General features: G+C 45.5%; 2 protein-coding genes across 2 annotated transcripts; both read left to right on the plus strand.

The window, feature by feature from the left end:
- Positions 1–4,425: 4,425 nt before the first annotated feature.
- LOC140221668 (uncharacterized) lies at positions 4,426–5,247 on the plus strand. Its single transcript, XM_072291401.1, has 2 exons — positions 4,426–4,827; positions 5,104–5,247. The coding sequence occupies exons 1-2, from the start codon at positions 4,426–4,428 to the stop codon at positions 5,245–5,247; spliced, it is 546 nt and encodes a 181-aa protein (XP_072147502.1).
- A 7,472-nt stretch (positions 5,248–12,719) lies between these two features.
- On the plus strand, positions 12,720–18,212 carry LOC117855604 (THO complex subunit 7B-like). Its single transcript, XM_034737991.1, has 2 exons — positions 12,720–12,872; positions 17,892–18,212. The coding sequence occupies exons 1-2, from the start codon at positions 12,720–12,722 to the stop codon at positions 18,210–18,212; spliced, it is 474 nt and encodes a 157-aa protein (XP_034593882.1).
- Positions 18,213–21,382: the final 3,170 nt, after the last annotated feature.

Below are 21,382 nucleotides of genomic sequence, written 5' to 3' on the forward strand. Positions count from 1 at the left end.
GATACTCAAGCATCTATCAGCAGTTCAGCACTCTAATCTGAAAAATATATCCATGCATCATGCACGTTCATCAAGCTAGAGCTACTTGAAAAATTCCATCCATAAATACAAGGACTTTGTGTCACATTTTAGTTTTAATTTTAGCATGGTTTTATATTTTTATATAATTTGTTAGAAGTAATTATAAAGAATTTGGAATTATACGAAAAGAAAATATTGCTTTATGAATTAAAGAAATATATCATAGGTTATATAATTTGATTGTTGCATAATGTACGATTGCATAGTGTGGGAGATATACTAGGAATATTCACGGCCAACTAAATTGTCGAGAAAATTTGCAACCAATTTATTTGGCTATATGCCTATATTAAATTTTCTCCATCGTAGAAAAAAAACTTTGTGAATTCAACGTTCACATATTTTATCCTCGGCCTATTGATGAGTGAGCTGCTGTAGGAGACTCCAAGGCGAGAGCTGCTCTGCGTGTAGCTAGCATACGAAATGTAAAATAAACTTTGCATTAAAAGATCTAGGTTCATTCATCGATTTAAAATGATTTTGAACTTCTGTAAAAGGAGATGGAATCTTTGATTTCTCACGCAACTGGCGCTTGTTAGCGCTCCATGTGTCCGGCTGGCCCGTGCCACGTGGTACCTTTGATTTTCTCATTAGTCGTAGATGATGAACTTAGCATCATGTTTGTTTGCATCGTCGTACCATCCGGAACCATCCGATCCAAACTCCGAGCCTAATCACGTCGTTTGGTTTGTGGCATGGTATCGACCAATCCGTCACCAAGCTATCCATGCCGCAGGCAGTAATATGCAATAAAGTTGTTGATGGTTAAAATTGACTGGTCAGGTCTCTGAACCGATCTCCCCACCGGTTTTGAAAATGCAAATTGAACTTTACCATTGCGTAATTCTCATTGAGTAGATCAAAATGCATACGTAAAAGTCCGATTTGGAATTTGGATGAGAGAGTTATGACCTCTAGAAGATCTGCACCTAGGAAAACCGGTCAGACCGGTTTGGGTGGTCAGACCGGTTTGGTCTGTGTAGTCCAAGTTAGGAGATGTATTTTGACATGGAATTTGTTAGGGTTTCGACTCCTAACAGGGCAAGACCTCCCCATCCTATAAATACAAAGGGCCACGGCTGATTGAGGGTATCCAATCGATCACAAATCAATCCATTGCTTTTCATCTTTCCCCTCCTTTTCCAACCCCACGTGCTGTTCTTCTTCCATCCCCATGGCATAAGGAGGCGCTCTAGCTGGTCTGCCGAGTCTAGGCAATCCAGGGTGCGCCTGCCCCGATAAGGTCCCTCCTGGGCGGATGTTTGTTGGTTCCTTCGCCGAGCTCACTGGCGAAACCGGTCTGATTGGCCATCATACCGGTCTGACCAGCCTGTGTAGAGGAGCAGCAAGGAACCCCTCTGCACACCGCACATTCGAGTGTTTTCGTCTGTTGGTCCAATTTTAGTGCCAAAAACAATGTCTCCTCAAATTCTATCGAATGACCTCGTCTGGGACCCTCCGAACCTAGGGAAAATGATCTTTGTGAAGAAGCAACTAGTCTTGGACGGAGCCGCTCCTCAAACCAAACACCAAACAAGCTAGATTCCCGCACCTCAAACCAAACAAGCTAGGTTTCCCGCGCCTCAAACCAGTTTACCTCAACTGGTCTTGAACCTTTTGTGGCCGGACCGGTACACGCGCGCCACACGTCCTCGCATTCGCACGACCACACAGGACACTGGCCGGTGGCCGGTGGCCGTCCCTTCGGCACACACGGACGCTGCTGCCTGCTGCCTAGTGACCGGTGCCCGAGGCCTTCAAGAAAACATCCCAGCAGGTTCCCGGATGGCCGGTACACCCAACGCCGATCTATGACAGGTAGATGAGGAACACAATATACGATCAAATCTATTTACGTGGATCATGATTTGTTTTCTATTAACTAGGCAACACATATCAACACAGATGTACATGTTGGTGTTTATACCTAGCAACCTACTGAGGGGTATCCCAAAGGTAGTAGATTGGTTGGTGGGGGATCGCCGGACTTGTAACTCGAAGGTAAAAGCGAAGACACAAGACACGAATTTATACAGGTTTGGGACGCCAAAGTAGCGTAATACCCTACGTCCCGTTTGGGGTGTTGTATATTGCACCCTATGCTTGGGTGTTGTGTAGCCTAGTTGTTGGCTATTGACGATGGTTCTGAGCTTAGTTCTATTGGTCTAAACTGCTGATCTAGGTACCCCTGCCCTCCTTTATATACTCAGGGGGTAGGATTACTAGTTGGTTATAAGGAGGAGTCCTAATAGGATTACAATGTATGAGTCCTAGTAGGATTACAGAGGAATCTTAGTAGTAGTCCGTCTTCTTTATTCCTTGCGGGTACTGAGAATCTATCCCCGACAAGTGCTTCATAGTCGAATGCAGTAGCCTTCGAGTACTTTTCAGATCCTCGCCGAGTAGTTTTGTTGCTCTTCGAGTACTTGTCTGGCTGAATCTTCAAAGTTCCTCAAAGCTGTCATAAGGCTATGGTGTGCTCAAGCCCTTTATAGTCTTGATTTCATCTTTGCTGATATAGAGTGCGGCGGAAGTCGCACTCCATATGGAGTAGCCCCGAGCCTTAGGTTGAATCAAAGAATCAGGTTGAGGGTGAATAAAATCTTGAATCTTTTTCTTTCATCTTGAAAAAATCTGTTGGATATATCTTATCAGCCTTGTAATGATTAAATAATCAATCCAAGGGTGCAAGTCATCATCCGAGTAGTTTTGCGGTGTCCAACCCCCGAGCTTATGCGCCAGGTGAGCCGTAGGAGCCACATCGAGTAGTTATTGGTGCTTAACTCCTCCCCCCCGAGTTTGAGAGCTAGTGGAGCTACCAGAGGTATTCTGAGGAGTAATTGGAACTTTAACCCTCGAGCTTGGAAGCTAGATGACCCAATGGAGATATTCCGAGTAGCAATTGGCACTTAGCTCCTGAGTTTGAGAACTAGCTGAGCCACTGGAGGTACGCTGAGCATCCTAGAGAGTCGTCGTTAAAGCTTGACCTGAAAGAAAAGAGATGCATACATTATGTAGCATATTTGTAGAATGTGAAACTACTGAAATTTATTTAGTGATAAATATAAATATTGTGTGTCATGCTTTTGTTTCGGCTATATTTTTCACGAATAGTTAGCATGTTATGTTTAGGCTCTTAGTCCCTATTTAGCCATTGCCATTGCGAGTGTGAGATCTTTGTGTCTCGTGTATGCGTATTGGCACTACTGTTTGCACGTTTGAGATCTTTTTATCTTGTGCATGCGTGCTGCGTGATAGAAGATCCGAGGCTATCACCAATTGAGACGTGTTCTGCTCAAGGAGGTGGTGTAGCTCGCTGAAGCGCTAGACTACTCGGCCAAGGCCACCGCCATGCTCGCCGAGGCACAGAAAGTGGACAGAGACCAGCTCACGATCCCAGAGACTGAGCTGACGACCACGGCGCTGCAGTCCGATTCCAAGGTCAAGAAGATCTGCCTCAACCTAGAAGACCGGACCAAGACGACCCTCATAGGGTTCGACCTCTTTGAGAAACAGGAACTTGCACTCACCAGTTTTTTCGGGAAAACTCAGACATATTTACATGGAAGCCATCCGATATGCCCGGTGTCCTGTGGGAGCTGACTAAGCACTCCTTGGACTTGAGCAAGACTACACGACCGGTCAAGCAAAAGCTTCGCCCAAGATCACAAGGAGGCCATTAGGGTAGAATTAAATAAGCTCTTAGCCACCAGATTCATCCGTGAATGTAAGCATCTCAGCTGGTTAGCAAATCCAATCCTTGTAAAAAAGAAAACCAGTGAATGGAGAATGTGTATCAATTACTCAAACTTGAACAAACACTACCCTAAGGACCCCTTCCCTCTTTAGCGCATCGACCAGGTCGTAGACTCTACGGCTGGGAGCATCTTGCTCTACTTCCTTGACGGCTACTCAGGCTATCGTCAGATTGCCCTTAGTCCTGCGGACCAGGACAGGACAACATTCATAACACCCTTCGGTATCTACTGCTACAACACCATGACCTTCAGGTTGAAAAAAACTGGCGCCACCAACCAGAAGGCAATCCAGGGTTGCCTCGCGACACAGCTACACAAGAACGTTGAGGCCTATGTTGACGCTGTGGTTTTCAAGACAAAATATGAGGAGAGGTTCATAGCTGACCTCGCAGAAACCTTCAACAGCCTCCGGGCGTATCGCTGTAAACTCAACCCGGGCAAGTGTGTCTTCGGTGTCCCAGCTGGAAAGCTCCTGGGCTTCATGGTCAGACATTGCAGCATTGAAGCCAATCCCATCAAGGTGGACATGATAAAAAACATGGCAAAACCATCCAACAAGAAAGACGTCATGAAGCTTATAGGCATAATGGCGGTCCTCAGCCGCTTCATCAACAAACTCAGAGAAAAGGGTCTGGCCTTCTTCAAGCTGCTCAAAAAGGTGGACAAATTTGAGTGGGATGACGAGACCAGCAAGGAACTCGAACAGCTCAAAGCTTTCCTCACCACTCCACCCGTCATGACGGCCCCGGCCGACCAAGAAACGCTTTACCTCTACATCTCTGCAACGACGCATGTTGTCAGCACCGTGCTAGTTGTCGAGCGTGAAGATCCCGGCTATGCCCACATGGTGCAGCAACCGGTGTACTACGTTAGTGAGGTCCTCAACGACTCCAAGATCCGATACACACAGGTTCAGAAATTGCTCTACGCAGTTTTGTTCTCATCAAAAAAGCTGCGCCACTATTTCCAGGTGCACAAAATCTGCATGGTATCCTCGTACCCTATCGTTGAAATCCTCCACAACAGGGATGTCAACGGCCGAGTTGTCAAGTGGTCCGTGGCGCTCGACAAGTTCGACCTCATTTTTTGCCCGCGTCATGTGATCAAGTTGCAGATCCTGGCTGACTTCATGGCTGAGTGGATAGAGATCCAGAAGTCACCCTCCCTAGAGAGGCCAAAACACTGGACTATGTACTTTGATGGTACCCTCAACCTCGAAGGAGCTGGTGCGGGGGTCCTCTTCATATCCCCCGAAGGTGAGCAGCTCAAGTACGTGCTCCAGATCTACTACAAGGTCACCAACAATGGTGCCAAGTACAAAGCTCTCATCCACGTCCTCCGCATTGACGTCTCCCTCAGGATCAAGCGTATCCTTGCGTACAGCGACTCCAAGGTCGTCATCGAGTAGGTCAACAAGAACTGGGACTGCACCAAGAAGTCCATGGATGCTTACTGCATGGAAATCCACAACCTGAGGCCCGCTTTGATGGTCTTGAGTTCCACCATGTCCCCAGAGACCACAATGTCGCCGCCGATGCCTGTCCAAGCTCGGCTCCAAGTGTGCACAGGTTCCAGCCAGCGTCTTTGTACAAGATCTTCGGAAACCATCCATCAATGTTCTGGACTCGGAATAAGTCAATGGCAGCGTTGAGGCCTCGACTCCTATTGACGTCATGATGATTGAGGCAGAAGAAGAATGGCGCGCCCTATTTATTGCCTTGATCACTGATCAGATGGCGCCAGAGGATAAGATAGAACATGAAAAATTAGCTCGACAAAGTGCAAACTATGTCGTCATTGTTAAGGAGCTCTATAGGAAAGTCGCATCCACAGGCATCTTGATGAAGTGCATTCTGTGCAGTGAGGGCCTCGACCTCCTACATGAGATCCACTCGAGAACATGCAAGAACCACACCGCCTCGGGCACTTTGGTTGCCAAGGCATTCTGCTCTGGTTTCTATTGGCCAATAGCAGTAGCCGATGCAAAGGAGCTCGTACAAATGTGCAAAGGGTGCCAATTTTTCACCAAGCAGCAACATCTACCAGCCCAGACCCTACGCACCATCCCACCATCATGGCCCTTCGCATGCTGGAGGTTGGATATGGTCAGATCCTTCAAGGCTGCTCCGGGCGGCTACACCCATATCTTCGTGGCAGTTGACAAATTCACCAAGTGGATTGAGGTCAAGGCTGTCACTAGCATTGAGTCGTCTAAAGCTGCTCAATTCATGGAGGAAATCACACACCGCTTTGGAGTGCCAAACAGGATCATCACTGACCTTGGCAAGCAGTTCACAAGCTCCGAGTTCTGGGACTTTTGCCAAGACAACCTCATCGATGTGTACTACTCCTCAGTAGCGCACCTGCGTTGCAACGGTCAGGTCGAATGTGCAAATGGGATGGTTCTCCAGTCCCTCAAGTCCGCATGTTCAACAACGCGTCCAAGTACGCCACCAAGTGGCTACGTGAGCTACCCCATGTCATCTGGGACCTACGAACACAAAAGAGCCGGGCTACTGGCTACACCCCTTTCTTCATGGTATATGGCTCGAAAGTCGTCCTGCCATCCGACGTGGCTTTTGGCGCCCCATGCATCCAGTACTACGAGGAGGGCAAGGCAGAAACAAGTCGGCAGGTCGACATCGACAACCTCCAAGAGCATCGCATGGCAGCCCTCATCTAGCATGCGTGCCACGAGCAGCAGATACGACGCTACCATGATCAGAATGTCAAAGAACTCTCCTTCAACATTGGTGATTTGGTGCTTCGCTGGATTCAGTCTACCAAGGACATGCACAAGCTAGCTGCCCCCTGGGAGGCCCCTTCATCATCAAAGAAGTCATCCAGCCAGGCACCTATCGACTCCAATGGGCGTACGGCTCAGGCGTCCCCAATCCGTGGAACATCGAGTATCTATGGTGTTTGTACCCTTAGATCTAAAAGCTATGTACTCTATTTTCCCTTATTTATTGGGTAAATAAAATCTCTAAGGTTCTTTGCGTACCTACTGCCTTATTGTTCCTATGTCGGAGCTATTCCTGACGCTCGGGGGTTGTCTGACCTGTTCGATAGACCACTTGCTCTTAAGCTCGGGGGCTTTCCCCAGACACCGACTCCGGGTCTCACATCCTTCTCCTCTCCCTCTCAAGGCAATATGACTAACTCGTGTGGTTGACGTTCTAGCTCGCGAAACGTAGACAACCTTAAATTCACTCACATCCTTCTCCTCCCCCTCTCAAGGCAATACGACTAACTCCTGTGGTTAACGTTCTACCTCGCGAAACGTAGAAAACCTTAAATTCACCCCTCCTACAGGCTCGAGATCCTCTCTCAGCAGGACGGTGGTGAGGCAAGGCTAGGTGCTTAGCGGCTACAGGCCTTGGGTACACATTGTCCTACCGTATACACCAAGGGAGGGATGGAGCCTCTTTTTCTCTCCGCATACGATTAAGTCAATTGCATCACATATCCTGTCTTATGGTTTAATACACCACATAGTTTTTATCTTACAGATCCAAGTCATTGTCTCGACCACATCTTGATACTGGTCGGCCAGCTTTGGAAGTAAATCAACATTGAAATCAGCTCTTGTTTTTGATAATGCCCCCAAAGAACTCGAACACCCGATTGACGATTTCATCCTTGGGCACCTTACGTTGGACCTCCCAGGTTGGGTCCTGCGGCCCTGTGTACTCATACGCGGGGTGCACTCGGTGCTTGATTGGTTGCGTTAGTCTTCGACGAAAGTTTATGCTGACCACTCCGGCTGTCAACCACGCGCCTTCAAGTCGGCGATCTTCACCAGCAACTGATTCACTTGCACCTGCACCTGCTCTTTCGAGGTCGGCTAGTTCGACCACTCGAGCATGACCACTGGCCTGTATCTAGTATGCGGCGGCAGCTCAGGCTGCTGGTTGGCGACTGTGAACCACTCTTTGTGCCAGCCCTTGTTGGAATCCTTCAACTGGAGGTCGAAGTACTCCTGGACTTTTTTCAGCCGCAGAGAAAAACCACAAACCCCAATCACTCATGATGTCTTTCCCTTGGTTGACACGAGTTTCAACTGATGCAAGTACCTCCAGAGATCGAAGTGCGGGGGGATGCCCAAATATGCCTCGCACAGATGGATAAAAACTGCAATGTCAAGAATGGAGTTGGGGTTTAGATGTACCAGCTTGATCTTGTAGTAATGCGGCAGACCCCTGAATAAGTCTCCACATGGGATCCAAAATCCGCGCTTGAAGAACGATGCGAAGACCACCGTCTCTGTCTTGTTCTCCATCAGGAAATCTTGGCTGGCGGTTGGCTTCTAGTCTAGCAGAGCCTTGGACCCGAGGAGACCCCGGTCGACGATCACCTGGATATGCTCCTCTGTCATCACTGACTTCAATGAGGGATCTGGAATGTTCACTTGCACCATTTCTTCAGTTTCTAAGCTTTGCGATTTCGATCTGATGGACGCTAGGGTTTTGATGCGCATATGGTGGCGTGATGGCTCGGCGGCGGCAGCGAAGTACGTGTGAGCAGACTGGGAATCGCGGAGGTGCGGCCTAGGGTTTGCGAGCACGGTAGCGATGCACTTAGTGGACTGTGGCAGTGATGCTGTGAGTGTTACAGATGGAAATGAAACGGCTCTGTTCCCCTTGCGCTTTTGAGGGGCGTGACGGCATAACCTAGTAACGGAATTTGCGGGCTTCCCGTTATTGCGGCACACACATCGGACGTAATCTGCGGGTTTTCCATTACCACGGCACACGCGGGACGGTGTCTGTGGGTTTTCCGTTGTGCTTTCAACGGTGTCCTCTGCGGCTTCGTCAGTCCTCGTCCTCCTCGTCCTTGGGGGCATGGCACCTATTTGAGGTCAACGTGGCTCCGTCAATCCACGTCCTTAGGGGCTGGGCACCTATTTAAGGTCGGCATGCCTTTGCGGTCCACCAGTCCTCATTGTCGGGGGATGGGCACCTATTTTAGGTTGGCGTGCGTTCGCGGCTCTGTCGGTCCTCGTCCTAAGGGGCTAGGCACCTATTTTAGGTCGGCGTGCCTCCGTGGCTCCGCTAGTCCTCATTTTTGGGGGTTGGTCGCCTACTTCTGGTCGTTATGCCTCCGTAGCTTTGCTAATCCTTTTGTTCAGGCACTTGGACCTACTATTGGGATCAATTTTTTCTTCTTTTTGGACCATTGGACTGATTATACTAATCGCTTCAATGCTCGGGGGCTACTCCTATGGAGTGCATCTTGTGGCGATCTCTATATCCTTCGCTTTGACCTGTTGGATGCCCAACATCCATCAACTCGGCACTCAACTTCGCTCTGTGCGATGGCTCTGCATTCGCTCGGATTTTCTTCTTTGAGGATTGTGCAGCCTCTCTGTCACCATGATGCCATCGCAGCTTCAACCGACCACATTTTAAGCTTCGCTGTGATAACCTCAAGTTCTTGTTCGCCTACACATCGCTCAGGGGCTTGAGGGATATGGGTACCCCATGGGTCCCCACTGACCAGGATACTGGCCAGAATTGACAAGTGGGCCCGCCCGACCAGGGTGTGCGGGCCGAGGATATGAAGATACTTGGAGCACAAGTCAAGGAGGCTGGACGATTCAAATCAGCCCGGATATTGTTGGACACGTATTGTAGTCCGACTCAGATTACCTTCCATGTAACTATGGAGTAGATTAGATTCAAACCGACTTGTAACCCTAGGTTGTCAGCCTATATAAGGTGGCCAAGGGCAACCCCCGAGGGTATCCCAACAATCCCACATCAACTCTCGAGCAATACAAGCACCAACATACAAGATGTAGGGTATTACTTTTCGGAGGTCCAAATCTGTCCAAAACCCTTGAGTCCCTTGTGTTCTGGCTATCACCTTCGAGTTCTTGGTTTCACAATCCCCTCCATCTACAAATCAACCATTTGGTTAACCCCCTGTTGGACTGCCGGGCTTATAAATCTGACACCGAGGTAGTAGATTGGTTGGTGGGGAAATCGTTGGACTTGAAACTCGATGGTAAAAGTGAAGACACAAGACACAAATTTATACAGGTTCAAACCTCTAAAGTAGATAAATATCCTAAGTTCTATTTGGGGTGTTGTATATTGCGCCCTGCGCTTGGGTGTTGTGTAGCATGGTTGTTAGCTATTGATGATGGTTCTGAGCTAAGCTCTGTTGGTCTAAGCTGCTGATCTAGGTCCCCTACCCTCCTTTATATACTCAGGGGGCAGGATTACAAGTCAGTTATAAGGAGTCCTAGTCAGATTACAAAGTATGAGTCCTAGTAGGATTACAGAGGAATCCTAGTAGGAGTCTGTCTTCTTCTTCCTTGCGGGTACTGGGATCTATCCCCGACAGTACAATCATTTTCCTTGACACACGCCAGGTGCATGACCCCAAACCACAGTATGTGTGGTGCGCTAGGTAACTGAGCTAAATCATTACTCTCTCCATTCCAAATTGTAGGTCGTTTTGACATTCTAGGTGCATAGATATTTTTATGCAGCTAAATATAGTATATGTCTAGATGCATAATAATATCTATGAACATATAAAAACCAAAACGACCTAGAATTTATAATAGAGGGAGTAGCTATTACATTGCACTCTTTTTTTCAAATTGACTAGCTGCTAAGGATGGTAATGGATTATGATCCTCATATTTCATTCACAATTCAACTCAGTCCTATCTATTATTAAGTCCTATCTATTATTAGAAAAAAAACATATAGCATTCGAGTTTGATCATTACTGAGTTCGATCCTTTAATTTTCTCTTCCTACATGAGATGAAGCCCACTTCGCACACAGGCGGGAAGCTTTGCCCTTGAAACCTATATAACTTTCATAATTTTTTTTGTTACATGATTTCCAGTATTTGAGATCTATGCTATAGTAGATTGATGGCTAAGATAAGGTGGGGGAGCAATCATACCATAAAATAAACACCTCATCCTTGAAAAAGCTAATCGGAAATAAATACCCGACCCTCGTGAAACATTGAATTAGCCTATTAGAAATGTTGAATTAGGATTCGCAGATTGTTGAAAGTAGTTATAAGAAAATGTTGAAGCATGTATCGCACGTGGGAAAATCAGGGTGAGGTGGGGGGAGGGGGATACTTAAAAAAAAGAGCCCAAAAAAATATCCGATCTCCGTGCAATGTTGAGTTAGCCTATTTGAAATGTTGACATATAGTTAATAGATTGCTGAATCAAGTGTAAGAAAATGTTGAATAGTATTCATGGAGGAATATTGATGCGCTGCAATGGTTGTGCTAGATGCCTAATCGGTTTAAAGTTACTAGTCCATCAACCCGTGCTCCAGCACGGGTCAATAATTTAAGAGCTGTTGTATTATAAAGTTTTTAAAAATTAGATCCCTTTCTAATAATTAAATTTGTCTACCTACGATTCACTCATTTATTTAATATTCTAACACAATACTCGTACAAATATGTACTTATTCTTATCCAAGTGTGATTGTCTTTAATTTGGTAATTACTCTATACACATTTTCATCAACGTTAGTACCTTTTCACTTTGCATTGCAACTCCATATATTGTGTTTAACATAAAAATCAATATTTTCCATTGCTTGCTCCTGTACATGTATAAAGGGTGTATATGATGGCACCCATCATGCGTAAACTTAACATAGTATTTCTATACTAATAATGATAAAAATAGATAATTTAGAATCATATATTGATTTACTTTTCGATATTTCTATATGATGAAATATGCATATAATTTGATTAAGATTTAGTTGTTAATTTAGGTTAGTTTTAATAACGACACACGGGGATAATTTAGTACAAATCTAGAAGAATACTTTAAATTATTTTTATAATGACATGAATGGATACTTTAGTTGAATATTACGGGGTTACTTTAGATTTGTTTTTATAATTGCAAAGGTTGATAATTTAGATATAATTTTAGTGGGTTTTCTTGAAAATATTTTTAATGATCGTGTTGTCTATTTTTTAGGAAACTTAATAGGCTAATCGATGTAATTATTAAAGTCTATAGGATTGATTTATGGATATTTTTTATTTTTGTTTGAATCTTGAAGGTTTATTTTTTTCCTAGCGTGTCTCGTGAGAATTATTGCGGATTCTTCAATTGAAAAAATGAGGGTACATAGCTAACTATAAAAAATATTAGCTTGATATCTCTCATTTGTTAAATATTCTAGTAAAATACTTAAATAGATATATATTTAGTATCTTCACCCGATTGTGATAGACATTAGTTAGTAATTAGTCTATAATGCTTTATCCACATTTATAATCTTTATTTTTTCCACTTTGCATTGCATATATGCGATTGAATATGTTTTATGGATCTAAATTTAAGCTATCTATATCTATATCTATACCTAATATTAAAGAGAGGATGTTTCTTTCAATCCTTCAACCGCCATGGTCATTTTTTGAAAAATCCCCTCAATTTTTCAGTAATAAACCCGCAGTCCAAATGCTAACAGATTGGGGGCTCGGGTGGAAAAAAGAGGGAAGGGAGGGGGTCAAGGAGAAAAGACTTCCCCTTTCTCCACAACAGAGAGGCGCAGGAGGGGATTGGGCGTAGGCGGCGGCCGAAGCGGGGTGCCCTGCCGCTGCCCCGCGCTGCCCCTGTGCACGGCGAGGGCTAGGGCGCTGGCTAGGGCGAGTGCAAGGGGCGACTCGGCGGCGACGAGGGCGAGGTCCAAGGAAGTCAACTGACCAAGCGGCGTCGGTGCGGTGAGGGCGAGAGAGAGGCGAAGGGGAGGGACTGAGGGAGGGGGAGGCGGTGGCGGCGGCGGCGCAATGGGGATCCAGGGGTTGCTTCCACAGCTGAAGTCGATCATGGTGCCCATCAAGGTGGAGGAGCTTCGGGGCTAGACGATGGCCGTCGACACCTACTCCTGCCTCCACAAGGGCGCCCTCTCCTGCGGCAACCGCTTCTGCAAGGGCATCCCCTCGCCGGGCGCCGGCATCAGCACCGCGGCCACCCGCACGGTGAAGCGCGTGCCTGCTGGTGTCGGGCATACACCCCAGGTACACGAGTAGGCCTTGGACAGCCCACTAAGGGACGTACTCGGACAAGATCAGAACAAGGATGGGCGTATCCTACTCGGACTAGTCAAGTATATTTATGGAAAACTACTCGAGCCATTACCGAGTAGAACTCTATAATAGTACACGACTAGGACTCAGACTTGTAACCCTGCCCTCCCGTGTATATAAGGGCGGGCAGGGACCCCCCTCAAGGACACAAGAACAACTCCAGTTCATCAAATACAAACCAACACACAGGACGTAGGGTATTACGCGATTTAGCGGCCCGAACCTGTTTAAATCGTGTTCGTTGCGTCACCATTGATTCCTTGATTCTCGACGATCCTTACTGCACAAAAGACCACCTAGGGTACCCCCTAGGCGGGTTGCCGGTCTAAAACACCGACAGTTGGCGCGCCAGGTAGGGGCACTCGTCGAGTTTCTCAGCGCGAACTCAATGGCAAAGATCATCATCAGGCCCGTTTTCTTCATCGAAGCTGGCGCCACCTTCATTTTCGGATCCTGGTTTTGCATCGCCGACGGCTCGGGTTTGTTCCAGCGCCAGATCGTCGACGCTCAGGTGAAGAAACCAGAAAATCTGATTAGAAAAAAATCAAGATTTCAAAATTGACGAAATCAAGTTCGACTACGCGTCGGACTCAACTTCGCCTCAGACTACTCCAACCCTCTGCTCAAGGGTCAGGCACACTCGACCCCAAGGCTCGGGGTTAGGCAAGGCGGAGTTCACGCTCCAAAGGGTCGGGCTCAACCGACCCTAGAAGTTGGAATCGGACTCGCATCGGATTAGTCGATTCCAGCCAGTGCCCGAGTCGGTTTTGATTTCAGAGCGGTTCCCGCACGGACTCCGCAACGCAACCAAAGTTCACCAAGGCTTTCTTACTCGAACCCGATTCAAACTCGGGCATGATGAAGACGTCGACTCCGACTCATCCTATCTGCTAGAGATACCATTATCTGGTCTAGCCCAAGGATTGGTAATAACTTCAACATCACAAGGCAGATTCGTCCATTGGCCGGGACTACGACCGTCTCTCCTTGACCATGACTATGACTCGCGCCTTGTCGGCCATATAGACAACCTCCCATATCAAGAAGGCGTTCCGCTTACTTCCAACCGCGAGGAAAGTTCCACAGAAATTGCAAACATCAAGCTCTGGAAGCTACTACCCGGACAGAGAGATACTTGTTATTACTCAGAATAACAACCTGGGTACCAGCTAGAACAAAACCCCTAGGCGATTAGCACAAATCGACAACATCTCCGAAGATGAGTCTACAGCTGACGCCCCTCACGATGAAATCTCCAAGCAGCGCAACCAAAGAAGGACGCGCAACGCTACTCGAGCTGAGCAACGACAGTCAATGGCTACAAACATTCCCATTACAAATCTTGAAAGGGCTTTGAACGCAGTCCAGGCCCAGGAGCACAATACTCCACTCGCGGCTATCGCCTCAATCAACTTTTTAACAACATTGATGCCTCAGGATAAGGATAACGCAGCCACAGCTCAACTCGTGCAGCGCAGCAACGGACTGATCGCACAACTCGCGGTGCAAGCTTACAAGATACTCGACAAAGAATCACCAATCCCATCTGTTCCTCGCATCACAGCTCATCAAGAAGGTAGCAGGGGAGCCGCAGACAATAACACCGCCCCAAGAAATGACAATGCAGTCAACCAACCTCGACAACACAGCCAAGGTCCAAGCAAGCATAAGGCCCCTGCTCGACATAAGGATGTTGGTGAGGTCAGCTGCACCAACTCGGTTAAAAGCATCCTCCCTACTCGGAAGAACCACGAAATGTCCAACTTCAGCGATCTGCGAGAAATTCTCAATAGTCGGCGCGAACGAGAAGTTGACAGCTACAACCATTTTCCTGCTTTCACAAACCGGGTAATGAAAACAAAATTACCCGATAAGTTCAAGCCAACCGGAATCACCAAGTATGATGGCAAGCAAGACCCAATTCAATGGCTACGATGCTACTCGCTAGCCGTCCAAGCAGCCGGGGGCAATAACGACACCAAAGTTATCCACTTCCCCATATGCATGGAATCTGCGCCACTGACCTGGCTTGAGTCACTCAAACCCAAGTCCATTGACTCTTGGGCAGACTTGACAAAGGCTTTCACCAACAACTTCGCCGGCTCCATGGCTAGACCAGGCAACAAGAGCAACTTAAGTCAAATTAAGCAAAAAGAAGGCGAGACCCTACGCGACTATCTGCGACGGTTCTTCGAAAAGAAGGCTACCATAGTTGACATCTCCAAAATAGACGTCATTGAGTACTTCCAGAATGGACTCTACGATTGAAGAACATACCAAGACTTCGGTCGTTGACGACCAGCTGATGTCAAAGAACTCAAAGTCATGGTGCAACAGTGGGCGGATGAAGAAGACAAAGAGCGAAAATGGTTCGGCTCCCACAGTAACCGTGGACGTGACAACAACCACAACAATGACCCAGACCGAACTCGGCATAATGACAATCGGAACACTTATTCGAGTAATCACAATCGCAAAAGGAAGCTCGACAACACTGTTGCCGCCATGACCAACTCCGGGAAAAAGGAACCCCGCAGAAACGATGAAGGGCCAACTTTCACTGAACTACTCAAAAAGCAGTGCCTATGGCACCCGACTAGCAAGCACTCGGCGATAGACTGCTACAGCATGTGCCAAGTCATGCAAGACTTACCCGCACCACCACTGCCTGAAGAATGCACCAAGAGAAGAGATAAGGGCAAGAACAAAACCCGCAATGACGAAAACGACGAAGGCGACTTCCAGACAGCCTCAAAAACTGTCAACGTCATTTTCGGCGGTATCCCAGGCACTGCATCCAAGCGAGCGAACAAACTCGTACTCAGGGAGATCATGGCCATCAAACCAACGGATCCTACACTGTTAAAATGGTCAGAAGTTCCAATTTCTTTCAGCAGAAAAGATCAATGGACCAAATTCTTAGAACCAGGCCGTTTCCCACTAGTCCTAGATCCAGTTGTGGCAGGCTCAAAGTTAACCAAAGTACTCATCGATGGCGGAAGCGGCCTCAACATTATTTTCACCAAGACATTGAGGAAGATGTGCCTCGACGTTACTGAAATGCTTACTCCAACGGATTCACCTTTCTACGGCATCGTGCCTGGAAACGCGGCTATACCACTAGGACAAGTTGTCTTTCCAGTCACCTTCGGAACTAAAGAACATTACCGTACCGAGTATATCAGATTCGAAGTCGCAGACTTCGAGACATCTTACCATGCTATACTCGGACGGCCAGCACTCGCCAAGTTCATGGCCATACACATTATGTTTACCTGGTACTCAAAATGCCAGGCCCCAAGGGAGAACTCACGCTACGAGGAGATCTACGGCGATCCTACGAATGTGACACGAAAGCCGTGGAAATTGCTGCGACTACTCAAGCACCTAGTCCCATACAACAAGTCTTCACAGCTTCAAAGAAGCTCCAGTTCATCAAATACAAACCAACACACAGGACGTAGGGTATTACGTGATTTAGCGGCCCGAACCTGTTTAAATCGTGTTTCTTGCGTCACCATTGATTCCTTGATTCTCGACGATCCTTACCGTACAAAAGACCACCTAGGGTACCCCCTAGGTGGGTTGCCGGTCTAAAACACCGACAGCTGTGCGTTCACGGTTCACTCTTCCCCCCTCATCTCTTTTTCTCTCCCCTGTTCCCTTCTCTCAGTCTCTCTCCTATCTTAGTCTTCTTTTCCTGGCGGCGACTACTGGGTGAGCGGCGGTGCTATTCGGTCTTCGCAGGGCCCTTTTCCGGCGATGACCACCCCCCAGGTATGCCCTCCCCTTCACTTCCTTTCCTGCTGTGCGAAACGGAGCACCCCAAACCCTAATATAAGCTATTTGCATTCGGATCCCACCCAGTTAGATTCTTCCAATAGCTTCGATTTGGTCTGCAAAAATTATCGACACTGAATGTGATAATTCTATGCGATACTGAATGTGATACATTTCTTGGTTTATCTGTGGTATAAGTACAAGGTACTTGTTTTGCAGTGATTCTTCTGTTAGACGAGTTGCATTATTTAGCAGAGATTCCTCCTTTATGGTTGTTTATCTGGTGTTGTTTGAGCTGGTCATAATGGTGAATTTTAGTTTGCTCAATGTTTTTGCATCTTGTGCTGTTGTGCCATCGTGTGATCTGTAGACACTGGTAATCTCGTAGCAACAAGAAGTGACAGAAGCTTTAGCGAGTAGTTCTTGCTATACAGTTTATATTTGGAGAATTTTAGGCTGCTCAATGTTTTTGCATCTTGTGTTGTTGTGCCATCGTGTGATCTGTAGACACTGGTAATCTCGTAACAACAAGAAGTGACAGAAGCTTTAGCGAGTAGTTCTTGCTATACAGTTTATATTTCGTTGTTTCTGACTGAGTTGTGTGCATCCATACCCATGTAACTTCTCCACATTATGTATTTGGATAACATTTGTCTCACCTTAATTAACCATTTCTGAGCCTGATGTGCTAAAATTTAATTGTTAAGAAAATGTTATTTCTTTGTTACTGAAAATTTTGCATAGGCAAATAGAAAAATACAGTGAATAGCCTGTACTGTTAGATTATATATGGCAGTTTGCTGTAGAAACTTGCTCTTTTACTGTTAGTAGTCATTTGATCCATTCCGTTAATTATGATGACCCTGCTTCTTTTGATTAGGCTCTGCTTTGATTCACACTCTCCCCCTCCCTCTGTTGCATTTATACTACAGCTTAGCAGAACAAATATTCATGTATAGGCTGTATTGTCAGTTTTATGGGTAATGCATGTATCTATGTAGGCTTTCAAATTTGTAGTTGTATATAGTTTGTTATATCGTGATTCGTGAATAAAACAACCTATATGCTGGTTTCAGTTATTGGATCCCGCATTGTGAAATGCTTGCCAAAGGGAGGAAGGTTGCTGGAAGGGGTGAATAAATGTCTGCACATTTTGCATTTGGACCACAGGAGGACGATGCGATCATTAAGCACAGGCTTCTGACTAGGACAACTACTACCAGGGGTGAACCACCACTAAAGAAGCTTCAGAAGAAGTTCATGTCCTTTGCCACTGAGATTGAGAAGGATGCAGATAACACAAGTGACTGCGAGAGACTGTACAAAGCCTTCCTACAGGAAATTAACACCTTTGAACTGCCTCTTCTGAAAAGCAAGGCTGTTGTTGATGCAAACATTAGGGAGAAGGAGAGCTTTAATGAGTTGCAGGTTGAGATTGAGCGACAGATCTTGCAAGTAAGAAGCAATTTGCCCTTCGTCTACATGTGGTGAGTTTATGCCTAATGTCTTTTTTTTCTTTCAGGTTCTGTTTTCTCTCTATATATAATAGACTAATAGCGTCACATAGAAATACAACTCAATTAATATAGTATCACAAGTATGAAGATTAGTGAATTTTAGGATTATATGATTGATTTTTGTGTTTTACATGAGTGATCACCTAATTCCGCGTGAACATTTGATTATCTACTTGCCTCTCTCTCATTGGACTGGCATCAGTCATGTGTCTTATAAAAATAGAAAATGTACAATTATTTTCCTTTTAAATCATAATTCTCGTGCAGTTCTCTTGTTGGAAACCTCCTTTACATATTCATATAGCATATATTTACTAATAATTGACAAATATAGTTGACGTCGTCTGACCATTTTGGTGGAGTTTGCTCGATTATTTTGGCAGAAATCAGCTAGAATGGAAAACAAACACTCCCAAGGGCAGTGGATCGAGCAGGCGCTACAGCTGCTCGACCCATGTCTTCCACCCGTCGCTGGTGGTGGGTCCTTCGGTAATATTCACCCGGTGTGGTGAGCGTGTCGACTCAACAGCGCATGCGCAGGCCACCGTGAAGCAGCAAGGCTCGCTTGACATGGGACATGACCATGCACCATGCGGGGAGAAAAAATTATATTCAATAATTTAGTAATTCAATTTGGCAAAGACCTAATTGAAAATTGACAAACAGCACCATCAATTTAAAACCCAAGTTTTGTGCCATGTGTATTAGGGTGTATAGTGTTTTTTTCCTCCCGTGCAACGCACGGGCATATTTCCTAGTATTTTTAATATGAAAATCTATGTTCTTATCATTTCCTCTGTATATATATAAACAATGACACACATCACGCGTATATACCTTAATTATTATTTTCCATACTACCAATGTAAGAAATAGACAATTTAGAATCATATATTGGTGTATCTAGAAGAATATTTTAAATTATTTTTATAATGACATGTATGGATAATTTAGTTGAATATTACGGGGTTACTTTAGATTCTTTTTATAATTGCAAAGGTTAATAATTTAGATATAATTTTAGTGGGTTTTCTTGAAAATATTTTAATAATGATCGTGTTGTCTATTTTTTAGGAAACTCAATAGGCTAATGGATGTAATTATTAAAGTCTATAGGATTGATTTATGGATATTTTTTATTTTTGTTTGAATCTTGAAGGTTTATTTTTTTCCTAGCGTGTCTCGTGAGAATTATTGCGGATTCTTAAATTGAAAAAATGAGGGTACATTGCTAACAATAAAAAATGTTAGCTTGATATCTCTCCCATTTGTTAAATATTCTAACAAAAATACTTAAATAGATATATATTTAGTATCTTCACCCAATTGTGATAGACATTAGTTAGTAATTAGTCTATAATACTTTATCCATATTTATAATCTTTATTTTTTTTCCACTTTGCATTGCATATATGCGCTTGAATATGTTTAATGGATCTAAATTTGAGCTATATTTTTAATATGAAAATCTATGTTCTTATCATTTCCTCTGTATATTTATAAACAATGACACACATCACGCGTATATACCTTAATTATTATTTTCTATACTATCAATGTAAGAAATAGACAATTTAGAATCATATATTGGTGTATCTTGTGGTATATTTTTATGAAGGGTTATTTGAATTCAAGTTTAAGCTTACCTCATGTTATTTTTAATAATTACATATGTGGGTAATTTAGATACAAATTTCAAGGTTTACTTTAATTTTAGTTATAATGCTAGTGGTAGGCAATGTAGATGTAGTTTATAGAGTTATTTTAATTAATTTTTATAATGGCATAAGTGAATACTAGGATATTAATTTAGTTTGTTTTGTATAATGGCAGAGGTGGAAATATTTAGATATAAATTTAGGGGGTTACGTCAGGCTGCTTTCGTAATGGCAGAGTAGGTATTTTTTTGAAAATATAATAGATCCAATGGCTATGATGATGTGATTGCCAAATTGATTGCTAGATGTTTAGCTTTTCTGAAAGAATTTTTAAAAAACTTTTATAAAATGTTCACCTAGGATTCTATGTGGTATCACGTGGACAATTAGATATGAGTTGACTTAGTTTGCAGAAGCTGCACAGGAGCCCCTTCGTCTCGTCGCCGCCTCCACTGCCGTCCTCTAGGGCTCCATCGCGGCTGATGAGCAAGTAGCATCCGCATTTAACTTGAGAGATCCGAGCCAAGTCTAAAACACTCAAAATCGGAAGCAACATATGGTTGTTTCTCTTTACTATTTTGTCTGATTTTCTCTGTATTACCCGTGGGAGGTCGGGCAGTTGGTGGTAGCTGCGAGGCTTCATTTTAGTGTTTGGATTTGAAACTGTCTGTATTCTCAGGCATGGGTGCCTGGCGTTTTGTGCCGGACGAAACCAGTTTTTGTGCCTGCAGCAATCTGGAGACAGTTGCAACTTCGCCTGTGATCCAGTGAGCCCCTTTTCTGATTATAAAAGAAGGAAAAGGCATCGGCATCTGGCATCCTAAACATTTGTCGTTCAGAACTTGCTAGCATTGCAAACTGCAGATCAGTATAGCATTACAATCGGATGACAAATATATCAAATGGTTATGTATTTTTAGCAACAAGAAGATCCAGCATGGAGAAGAATGTTAATTGAAGAGAATATCGCCCTGTTCGCTGCTTATTCAGCCAGCTTATCAGCCACCGAACAGTGTTTTCCTCTCACAACAAATCAGCCATTTCAGCTTTTCAGCCGGCTTCCTCGTGCGGGACCCCCTCGGTTTCCCGCCGCCGCGCAGGCTTCCCGGAGATGGAGGCGGAGGACCTCCTGGAAGCGACGGCGGCGCCGTCGTGGCCGTGGAGCGGAGGTCGCGGCGCCCCACTCCGGCATCCGGCATCGACGCCTTCGTCCTCTACAGCCCCTGCATCTTCATCGGCGCCGGCATCACCGGCGCCGGCATCACCGACGACGGACGGGGAGCTCGCCGGCTTACAGCTCCGCGGCGGCGACCTCTTCCTGGACGCCGCGCACGCGCCGGCAATGCCGCCGAGGCTGCGCGCAAGAGCAGTGGCGGGGCGCCCCGCTCCAGCCGCCGCTCGCGCCCGATCCCCTCCTACGCCTCTCTGTTTTGGAGAAAGAGAAGCATTTTTCTCTTTAACCCCCTCCCTTCCCTCCTTTTTCCAC

The sequence above is a fragment of the Setaria viridis genome, chromosome 1, assembly GCF_005286985.2.
Source record: "Setaria viridis chromosome 1, Setaria_viridis_v4.0, whole genome shotgun sequence".
NCBI classification, from domain to species: Eukaryota; Viridiplantae; Streptophyta; class Magnoliopsida; order Poales; family Poaceae; genus Setaria; species Setaria viridis.

Excerpts from the sequence above, each read along its gene's own strand:
- LOC140221668 (XM_072291401.1), top strand. The coding sequence starts at position 4,426 with ATGGCGGTCCTCAGCCGCTTCATCAACAAACTCAGAGAAAAGGGTCTG. Across the intron at positions 4,828-5,103 it reads AGGTGCACAAAATCTGCATG|CTCAAGTACGTGCTCCAGAT; the intron begins GTATCCTCGTAC and ends GAAGGTGAGCAG.
- LOC117855604 (XM_034737991.1), top strand. The coding sequence starts at position 12,720 with ATGGCCGTCGACACCTACTCCTGCCTCCACAAGGGCGCCCTCTCCTGC. Across the intron at positions 12,873-17,891 it reads GTGTCGGGCATACACCCCAG|GAGGACGATGCGATCATTAA; the intron begins GTACACGAGTAG and ends TTTGGACCACAG.